Source organism: Cheilinus undulatus, linkage group 19, assembly GCF_018320785.1.
Source record: "Cheilinus undulatus linkage group 19, ASM1832078v1, whole genome shotgun sequence".
NCBI classification, from domain to species: Eukaryota; Metazoa; Chordata; class Actinopteri; order Labriformes; family Labridae; genus Cheilinus; species Cheilinus undulatus.
Window position 1 is genome coordinate 32,325,920 of NC_054883.1, and position 10,677 is coordinate 32,336,596.

Here is a 10,677-nt window from a genome sequence, read left to right on the forward strand (position 1 = left end):
AAAAAAAAAAAAAACCCAGATAATCATGAGGTCTTGGATTGGTCCAGACTAGAGGGCAGCAAAACTGCCTCATTCAAATGCAGAGTGCAAAACCTTGTGGTTACAATATACACATATCTATATATGTAAACACATACACTGATATACATATCCGTACAAACATACAAACACATGTGGCAGTTATCAAAACACCAGTAAAGCACTAGCTGGCCAAATAAAAGTTCCATTTTTCCCATCGTTTCTCTCCAAGCTCTTTTTGAAGTCGTATAGAATGAGTCATCTGTTCCAGAATATGCAGCTGTTTTACAATGCTAACAAAGAGACCAGCCGATGGACCATTTTTCTGTAACCAGCACTTTGTAATGGCTTTTTTGCTTGCAACAAGCAAGATTTTTAGAAGATAGGTATCATTACTATTGAGACCATTAGGAAGATGTCCAAGATAGAGGGATGTAAATGTTGTACTGATAGTAAAACCCAAAATTTTTGAAATAATTGCTGCTACCTCCTTCCAGAAGGACTGAATGAGGGGACAAGTCCAAAACACATGGGCGTGGTCAACCTCAGTCTCTCCACAATCCCTCCAGCAGGGAAGCTGGTTGCCTGTTTGCTTTGATCTCTGTTTAGGAGTAAGGAAAAAACGTATCAAGTTCTTCCAACAGAAGTCCCTCCATGTCCAGGAGTTTGTTGAAGATGACCGTGTCTCCCACGCTTTTAGCCACATTTCCTCTGTTATTGTAATAGGTCAATATTTAAGCAAATATAGGCAAATATTCAGAGCAAATATAGGCTGATATTTAAGCCAATGAATACCAATATTTATGCAAATATTGTCCACTATTTAAAGTCAATATAGGCTGATATTTATTATATTTACAGTCAAGGTAGGCCAATATTTACAGCCAATATAGGTTAATATTTAAGCTAAATATTGGCTAATATTCATGGCCAGTATTGGTTGTTAAATACAGCCATAGGCCAGTATTTCAGGCAATTATATTTAAGGAAAATACAGGCTGATGTTTACAGCCAATGTAGGCCAATTCTTAAGGCCAAAATAGGCTGGTATGCAGTGCAGTGGGCCAGTATCTAAGGTGACTATTGGCCAGTATTAAAGGCCAGTATAGGCTGATATTTACAGCCATTATACACTTAAGATAAAGGTGAATATTGGCCAATATATAAGGCAAAATAGGCTAGTATGTACAGCAAAAGGCCAATATTTAAGGCAACTATTGGCCAATATTAAATGCAAATATAAGCTGAAATTTACAGTCAATTTAGTTTAATACCTACTGCCAGTATCTGCTGATATTTTACAGCAGATATACAGCCACTATAGGGCTAATATTTAAGCCGAATGTTGTCCAATATTTAAGGCAAATATTGGCCGATATTTCATGTAAATATAGGCTGATCTCTACAGCCAACACAGTCCAATATTTTTGGAAAATATTGACCAATATTCAAGGCAAACATAGTCTCATATTTGCAGCTGTTATAGGCTGATATATTCTGCCAATATAGTCCAATATTAACATTAATATTGGCCAGTATTTAAGGCCAATACAGGCTGATATTTAAAGCTAATAAAGGCCCATATTTACTTGTAATGTAGACTGATCTATACATGTGTTACAGATCAATTTTTACAGCAGTTTTAGACTCATATTTACAGCTGGAATAGGCTGATATTTACTGCCAATGTAGGCTGGATGAAAACTGTTCTAACTGCTGGACTAAATCACCAAACCAATAACCCAATGCTTTAGTTTGGCTCTAATTGTTGCTTTTTTTGTTAGCTGGGAATGTCTGCTGTTAGCATTACAAATCCTCAGTATAAGGAATGTGTTTATAGAAACTTCTTCAACTTTAACATATATTTCAATGTCACCAGATGACATAAGCACATACTGTAGGCTTCACATTTATGTGGTTTATAATTTATGTGTGGCTGAATAAGTAGCTTCTCAAGCCAGTCTAGGATCAAGTTTGACCTGTGGCACCTTTCCCATGTTTCCTTCACTGTCCAGTCCTCTCCAGAAAAAAACCCATAAGGCCACACGTGTATCTTTAAAGGTCTAGTTAACACAAAAAAATAATTTACTGTTACTAATTGATGTCTGGTTCTTTTTTTTCTTTTCTCAAGGCAACATTCAAGGGCTGGATGGAGATCATGTATGCAGCGGTGGATTCAAGATCTGTAAGTTTTAGAGGATTTAATTTTCTGTGGTCTGTTTGTTCTCCAGATTAGACAGGATTAAAAAATAAACTACAACAGATAAGTTCAAAAAAGCGGTGTAAAAGATTGAAAGTGAAGGGAAGGAAAAGTTAAGGAACTGACTAGATGAGTTTTGTTTGAGTGAGATTAATTTGCTAAAACTGGAGTAAAACCAAGAACCAAGAGATTTTAGATGTGACAGGAAGTGATATAAAAGGTTGGCCAAATAAAATGAAATAATAAGAAATAAGCTGTTTTGACAGGGGGTTTAAAAGTGAAGAGGATGTGTAAATCTTTGTGAAGTGATGAATGTGTTTGCTTCTGCTAGGTGGAGGAGCAGCCCATCAAGGAGATCAATCTGTACATGTACCTCTACTTCGTCATCTTCATCATCTTCGGCTCTTTCTTCACCCTCAACCTCTTCATCGGTGTCATCATCGACAACTTCAACCAGCAGAAGAGAAAGATAAGTACCACAGGAAAACAGATGAATCACATACCACATGATTTATTGTTTTAATATATTTATGAACTCCTAACAGTAATCAGTGAGGCTGGAGTTAGCAGAGCAACATGCTGCAGGTCGGTAAAAATAACAGCGTTTGCTCTTTGTTTACTTAGGAGGACAGGACATCTTCATGACAGAGGAGCAGAAGAAATACTACAACGCCATGAAGAAACTGGGATCCAAAAAACCTCAGAAGCCGATCCCCAGACCTCTGGTATAAATATGAAAGATAAATGCACACATGGACAAATCCCACCAGGGCCAACAGAGTCATTAAATATCTTAATTTCTGCTGTTTTTGTCATTTTCATAGACACATCTTGGAGAATGGACATACTGTCCCTGATTCAGTTTAAGCTGTTACCCTAAACATATTTCAACATGTTAAATATAAACACATAATAGATTTTATAATGTATGTAGAGATCAGGAAAAGACTGACAGGCCACAAAAACAGAGTAATTTAAACCATAAAGGAAAAGAGAATAAAGTAAAAACTGCTAAATGTAAAGGAAACCTCTCTCCATCCTTCCAGAACGATCTGCAGGGCTTCTTCTTCGACCTGGTGGGGAGGCAGGCGTTCGACATCATCATCATGGTGCTGATCCTCTTCAACATGATCACCATGATGGTGGAGACGGACGAGCAGTCACCTCAGATGGAGAACATCCTCAACAAAATCAACTTGGGCTTCATCGTTGTCTTCACCATCGAGTGCCTCATTAAGATCATGGCCCTGCGTTGCTACTTCTTCACCGTCGGCTGGAACATTTTCGACTTTGTAGTCGTCATCCTCTCCATCGTTGGTGAGTTTAAAAATGTCCAGATAACATAGAGTGAAAAGCTTTTCAGGAACAAAATATCATCATACAGCAGGTTTAGAGGTTTTACCAAGAATAGTAAACCCCACCACAGCAACAATATTTAGGTCAGGGGTGTTAAGCTCAATCGCAGCGGGGGCCGGATTCTGGATTTAGGACTAACCTGAGGGCCTAACAGGGTCACCTTTTTAACCATACACTGTCAACCTTTCTTCACCGGTAATAACATATGAAAAAAAAATCTTAGCACTGATGATAAATGATTTTGACATTTAAAAAGTTAAAAAAGAAAAGTTTAAAGGCTCACAATCTGAAAAAAGTAAATTTATTAGTTCACAAAGGTCAAAACATGGAATTGAAATTGAAAAATAATGTTTTTTAAAGGCAAATATATTAGAAAGAAAGTCAAAATCATGAGTTGAAAATATGAGGTAAAATACAAAATAATTGGTTAAAAAGATCAAAATGACTTAAATTTAGAATTATGACTCCTAAAGCTCAAAATATCATATTAGAAGTCAAAATTCTGAGCTGAAATGCAATGAAATTACAAGTCAAAATCCTAAGTTTGAGTCGGAATTGTGAGATTCTAAGTTGAAATTTTGAAATTAAAACACAAATTAATTTATTTTCCCATATTCCTAACTTCTTTTCTAAATATTTTTACTCCTTACTTTTTCAGATTTTGTGACTTAACAAGGACATCTTAAATCTTCAGGGATAACTTCACATTTTTATACCTGAGGAAATCTGCAGACCTCAGACTGATCGGCCAGTTATAACAGATATATGAAATCATCTTGCAGGCCAGATTTAACTGTTCCACGGGCCGGATTTGGACCCTGGGCCTTGAGGTTGACACCTGTGATTTAGGTAGTCCACTAGTCTGGCTGGTAGCTTTCCACCAGCTCCTCACTGGACGTAAACATGAAAAGTATTTAGAACTAGAAAATGCAAATATTGTTGTATGTAGGCTATTAAGGGTTATTCCCATGTATAACTACACAAGTAAAGTAATGAGCAGTCACATAAGCCTGATAATAATCTGCAAAAAAGACTGAAGACTAACAGAGCTAGTTGCTAACTTTAGCCCCACTCTACTGAACATATCAGCATCACATTATAAACCAAGTGACCCTGGGATGAAGCTCACTGTTTTCTGAGGATTTTCTCCTCTTTATTCTAGTCTGTTATATGCAATTTAAATGTGATTAGCCGAAAAAGAAAATACTCGCCTGAGAACATCATGAAGAACATGCACAAACGGCGTAACAAGCAAATCATCAACATTCAATCTGACAGCTACAAATATTTTCTTTTTTTTCCTCCTGCAACAAAGATGTATTTTTAGGTTGGCAACATGACCACTCTGTCATTGGAAAACGTCATTATGAACATTTCAGAACTTTTTGAATCCTAAAAAATATTGTCATTTAAGAAATGAGCCACTTCTGACCATTTTTGCATTGTTTGCTTTCCTTTTTTTGCCACCCTACCCCATTTTTGCCACTTTTTGGTCTTTTTAATCACTTTTAACCCATTTATGCCATTTTTTGTTTCACCATTTGAACCCAATTCTGCCACTTCTAACATTTTTTTTATTTTCAGGCTTCAGGACATTTGTGCACATCATGATCTAACTACAAACTTTCCCAATAGTTCAGTGCAACCATCCACATTGTTAACATCAATAATAAAAGGGTAATGTAATGTTCCTGCACACATAAACCCAAAAAATGCCTTGCTAGCTTAGTTCTGTTATGACTAAGATATCTGCTGGGAATAATTAATTCTACACACACATTTTAGCTACTACAGCCCTGAATTTTTCTCGTTCTAGCTGGATTAACTCTTGCCTACGTACACAGGTGATGGAGGAGGCAGGAATGTTTATCAGTATGAGTTTAGCCAATTAAGTATTCTAATTTGAACAAATATTGTTGGCATTTACAGCCTCTCAAAACCAGACTTCTAATTTACCTTTTCATATCATCCTGCTTGTCCTAAAACCAGCTTTCTGAAAACTGTCAGATATTAGCTGGGACAGTTCAGTTCAGACAACTGAAATTGGCATCACTGATGTTCTTAAATGGAGTCATAGCATCTCGACTCTTTGGTCTGAACAGGGCTTAAATTAATCAGTAAGTGACATATAAACAGCTCTGCGCTGCAGGCTGATGTGATAATTACATAGTATAACAAATCCATAAATAAATGTGTTATTGACACTTTTAATCGTCTACCTTATCAATTTCTTGGAGTTCTTGTTCTCTAGAAAAGTCTAAAGCCTCTCTGCTTAAATGATAGAGGATCTAGTCCAGTAATTGGTATTTGTGTGTCTTCGTGAGAGCGTGTGATGGCGCTCTGACAGTTATCCGTCAACAAACTGACCATCTGGGTGGCCTTGATGTTTTACCCCGCATCAAGGTCCCATGTGGTAGTATACACGCACTTAGACCTCAAACAGAAAAGTGGACAGAGGCAGCACAGAGCTGCCTAAGCAGGTAATTTAGCTATCAGCGTTGTGACAGGGTTGTGTGTGCGTGTAATTAAGTGTGAGCGTGGATGTTTGTTGTGTGCACACGCTCAGACGAGGCTGCCTGGGGGGAGGTGAAGGTAACAGCAGCAATCAGAGCTGCCAGAGGGCGGTCCCTGGAGACAAATCAAACATGATTGACCCGTTACATCAGCTGTGTATGTGAGAGAGAGAGAGACATGTCAGGATGGGGGGGCGGCTGAGTTGATGTACGATGTGATGGTGATTCCCTCTCAACTCCCCCCTGCTCATCCCTTCCATCACCCATAACTCACCGTGCAGAGACGGCTGGAGATAGAGCTGTGTTAGTGTCTATGTGTGCGCGCTGGGATGTGGTGGGGGTCTGGTGATGACAGGCCAGCTCCTCTTTGACTTTATCATTCCGGGATAACAAGGAAAAGACGGATGAATTACAGTGTTTGACTTGCTGTTGCAGGGGAACGACAGCTCAGCCCTCCAGAACCAATTTCTCACGTTGTAATCACAGCAGAGCTGCCACATAAAGACCGAGACATCCACATGGAGAGCTTTTACATGATGTAACTCACAGGAATGTCCTCAAAAAACAGAAAATCTTCATCTTCTAATCAGTGATAGGAGAAAAAATACTACAGAGAGAGTCTCCTGTGTCAGAGTCGCTGTAGATGAAGTCTATCCTTCAGGGTAACTCCATAAATCATATTAGAGATTAATCCTGTTTTTTTATTATTATCATGAAGTTAGAAATATGGATGTTGCTAGGAAATAATTTCACAAAAACTAGGGTAAATTGCTCTTATTAATTGCAGTTAATTAAGGTCCACAATTATTGCACAACATTTCCACATCCCAATTTATCAAATGCTTTGTTGTCTCTTACAGCACACTTTAACTAATCCATTTCAGCAACATCATATTAGTCCACCACTGGTTCTTAATGTCTCTTTTCATGTTTTCCCATTTATTTGGAATAAGTGGGACCTGATAAGTATAACACAGAACAAAATTATTATTTATTTACTTGTAGGAAGTAATTTTCACAAAGAATATTGTTTAAAAAAGGAGGTGTCATTTTTCTGATAATGGACCACAAAAATTTATTCAGGCCAAGTATGAACTAAATTGGAAAATTTTAGTTAAAACTACTAGAGCTTTCCAAAACATAAAAAACAATTTCCCCTAAATTTCATAGACACTGCAATACAATTCTTTGGAAAGTCTTCAATATATATATTTTTTTAAATCACACCAAAAAAACTTAAAATATTTACCATGTGTTTCAGTCAAACTTCCTGAAAAAGCCTAAGAATAAAAATACACATTTCACCAAAAATTCCAGGAAAATTTGAAAGCCAATTCCACCCCAAATTTCCAAACAATTTGCATAGAACTGACAGATAAATTCCCTGAAAGTTCCACAAAAATTTTGGAAAATTTAGATATTTCCTGCCCATTTCTTTCTTTCTTTTTTTTTTTTAAAGATTTATTTTTGGCCTTTTTCATGCCTTTATTAGAAAGAAGAAGGACAGTGGATAGACTCAGAAATAGGGAAAAATGTGGGGAGAGACATGCCACAGGCCAGATTCAAACCCGGGCCGCCCGCGTACATGGGCAGCGCCTTAGACCACTCGACCACCTGTGCACCCCTGCCCCCAAACTTTCTGACTGAATTTCCAGATATCTACAAATAAACCCCGCAATTTCCTATGAAAATACCTGCCATTTAAACCATGTCCCTCCAATACCTCAAATAAAATACACCAAAATGTGCAAAAATATGCCCACAAATTTTCACAATTCCTGACCATTTTTAAACAATTTCCCCCTACATTTCAAGCAAATTATTCAAACTTCTATGAACACTCTGGACAATCTCAAAAATTCTAGAGGCAGAATTCATTCCTATCTTTAAGAAAGCTGAAATGTAATGTCCTTAAAGGTCAAAGGGGTTAAAAAAGTAAACGTTTTTTTTAATCTTTTGACAGCCGTACTAAAAAACAATTTTTCTGTGGCTAATCAACTGCGGTAGGCATTCCCAACCCAACTGACCCAGACCTAAAAATCTTCTGGGGCCCACCAAAATCCCTGGTATGACCATAACATGAGACTCAAATATTTATAACCATACTTTTATTTCACAGAGAAACTCAATACAGCTGCTTTATTAATAACTGTAAACGTACATTATGGCCCAGAAGACATTAATGTTTCCAAAGACACTTAAGAGTTCTTAGAAATTGGCAGGTGAGTTTAGTGAAGTTGCACCAATCCAACACCACTTAAACCGTAACACCCGCTCCAAACATTAGACAAAATAAATACTAAAAAGGTGACATGAGTCCAAACTTCTGTGTTCTTTTAAAACTTGAAATAATATCACACAATCAAGTATTTTATGATAATTTAAAACATGATTCAATGTGGTCTAATTTTAAGTAACATTTTTATGGTTTTGTTGTAAATAACTCTCATGGCCCACCTGTGGTCCCTTTATGGCATACTAGGTGTATTAACTGCAGTCACCAATATGTGGACCTGGGACATATCTCCTCTGATACTGCTGTTAGTACTGGATAATGTATAAAATCAATTTTACTCTAAATGTCAGAGAGATGAAGTGCTCATATGTGTCTAAGAGATCTTTCTTCTTCTCTTGTCTAGGTCTCGTTCTGGCTGACATCATTGAGAAGTACTTTGTGTCGCCAACACTGTTCAGAGTGATTCGACTGGCCCGTATTGGTCGGATTCTTCGTCTCATCAGAGGCGCTAAGGGCATCCGGACGTTACTGTTCGCCCTCATGATGTCCCTTCCTGCTCTCTTCAACATAGGGCTCCTCCTCTTCCTGGTTATGTTCATCTACGCCATCTTCGGCATGGCGAACTTCGCCTATGTGAAACGGCAGGCGGGGATTGACGACATGTTTAACTTTGAGACTTTTGGGAACAGTATGATCTGCTTGTTCCAGATCACCACCTCAGCAGGCTGGGACAGTCTGCTCAGTCCCATCCTCAACAACTCCCCTGAGGAGTGTAACCCCAACATCCCGCACACCGGCACCACTGTGCGGGGGAACTGTGGGAACCCTTCAGTGGGGATCACCTTCTTCGTCACCTACATCATCATCTCCTTCCTCATCGTGGTGAACATGTACATTGCCATCATTCTGGAGAACTTCAGTGTGGCTACAGAGGAGAGCACAGAGCCACTGAGCGAGGACGACTTTGAGATGTTCTATGAGGTTTGGGAGAAGTTCGACCCGGAGGCCACGCAGTTCATCGAGTACGCCAAACTGTCAGACTTTGCCGACTCGCTGTCGGAGCCTTTGCGCATTGCCAAGCCTAATAAGATCAAACTGATCTCCATGGACCTGCCCATGGTTAGCGGGGATAAGATCCACTGCTTGGACATCCTCTTCGCCTTCACAAAGCGAGTCCTAGGTGAGTCAGGCGAGATGGACGCCCTGAAGCAGCAGATGGAGGAGAAGTTCATGATGGCCAACCCGTCCAAGATCTCCTATGAGCCAATCACGACAACTCTGAGGAGGAAACAGGAAGAAGTCTCTGCCACAGTGATCCAGAGGTGTTACCGTAGACACCTGGTGAGGCGGCAGATGAAGGCGGCTTCCTACTTGTACCGGCAGATCACCACGCCTCGGCATGTGGGAGCTGAAGGGGACGACGGCGGCGAGGGAGCATTCAGTGAGGAAGCACCAGAGAAAGAAGGGCTAATCGCCACTATGATGCGAGAAAACTATGGCTCTAGTTTGTTAGGGATAGAGCGCTCTGAGACTATTTCCTCCACCTCATCCCCGCCGTCCTACGACAGCGTTACACGAGCAACGTCAGAGATTTTTCACCCGCTCGCAGTTAAGACAGAAACAGTAACTGTAGAGACAGCAGGCGGAGAACAAAGCGAACAATCACCGTCAAAGGTCGACCCTGACAGACAGCAGGGAACTGGACCGTAACGGGAACCAAAAAGCAAAAAATTTAACAAATGAGGATGTCCTTGTTTTGGGTTAAGCCTGTTTGATCTTTTGTTTACTGAATGTACCATAGCTGAGAAACGCTAAGATGGTGGCGGAGATAAGCTATGAGGAACGAACTGCAGGAGGCGTCGAGTGAAGGAGCAAGCAAAGAGGAATATTTACTACCTTTAATGTCGTTTCCTGTTCCCTGTGGACTCAGCTCGACACTTTCTTTTTCAAGGGAAGTAGAAAAACTGCAACAGCAATCCGTCAATTCGACTGCCTTTGTTGAGGTAAAAGACAGAAATCCCTTTGACCTTTTGGGTCTCTCTTTTGGGTGAATTAGAGCGGAGGGTTTGCAACACTGACAGACCTCTGACCTCGGCTTTGGTGGGTCAGAGGGATCAGAACAACTATATCAGATTTATCCATCATTTATTGGCCTGGGGGGGTCTGTGCCTTCCCACATTTGATCAATATTCTCAGAGTACGCCTGGCTGTAAGAGTACGGTGTTCCTAGCGGTGTTTCTCGACACGTTGACAGTCGACAGACTGACTGAGACTCGAGAGAGGAGGGAAATAATGACAACGTGATTTCAAAATGTTTTCGTAGTAAAAGTATAACTTTGTCGATGTTACCAGTC

At 39.6% G+C, this 10,677-nt stretch overlaps 1 protein-coding gene across 1 annotated transcript in view; it reads left to right on the forward strand.

Moving 5' to 3' along the window:
* Positions 1-10,033, forward strand: part of LOC121527710 (sodium channel protein type 4 subunit alpha-like) — a 211,113-nt gene extending 201,080 nt beyond the window's left edge. The window contains exons 27-31 of the mRNA XM_041814736.1: positions 2,150-2,203; positions 2,550-2,691; positions 2,843-2,943; positions 3,265-3,535; positions 8,727-10,033. Of these exons, the coding sequence (XP_041670670.1) occupies positions 2,150-2,203; positions 2,550-2,691; positions 2,843-2,943; positions 3,265-3,535; positions 8,727-10,033 (1,875 nt within the window). The remainder of the gene's footprint in view (positions 1-2,149; positions 2,204-2,549; positions 2,692-2,842; positions 2,944-3,264; positions 3,536-8,726) is intronic.
* The last annotated feature ends 644 nt before the right edge of the window (positions 10,034-10,677 follow it).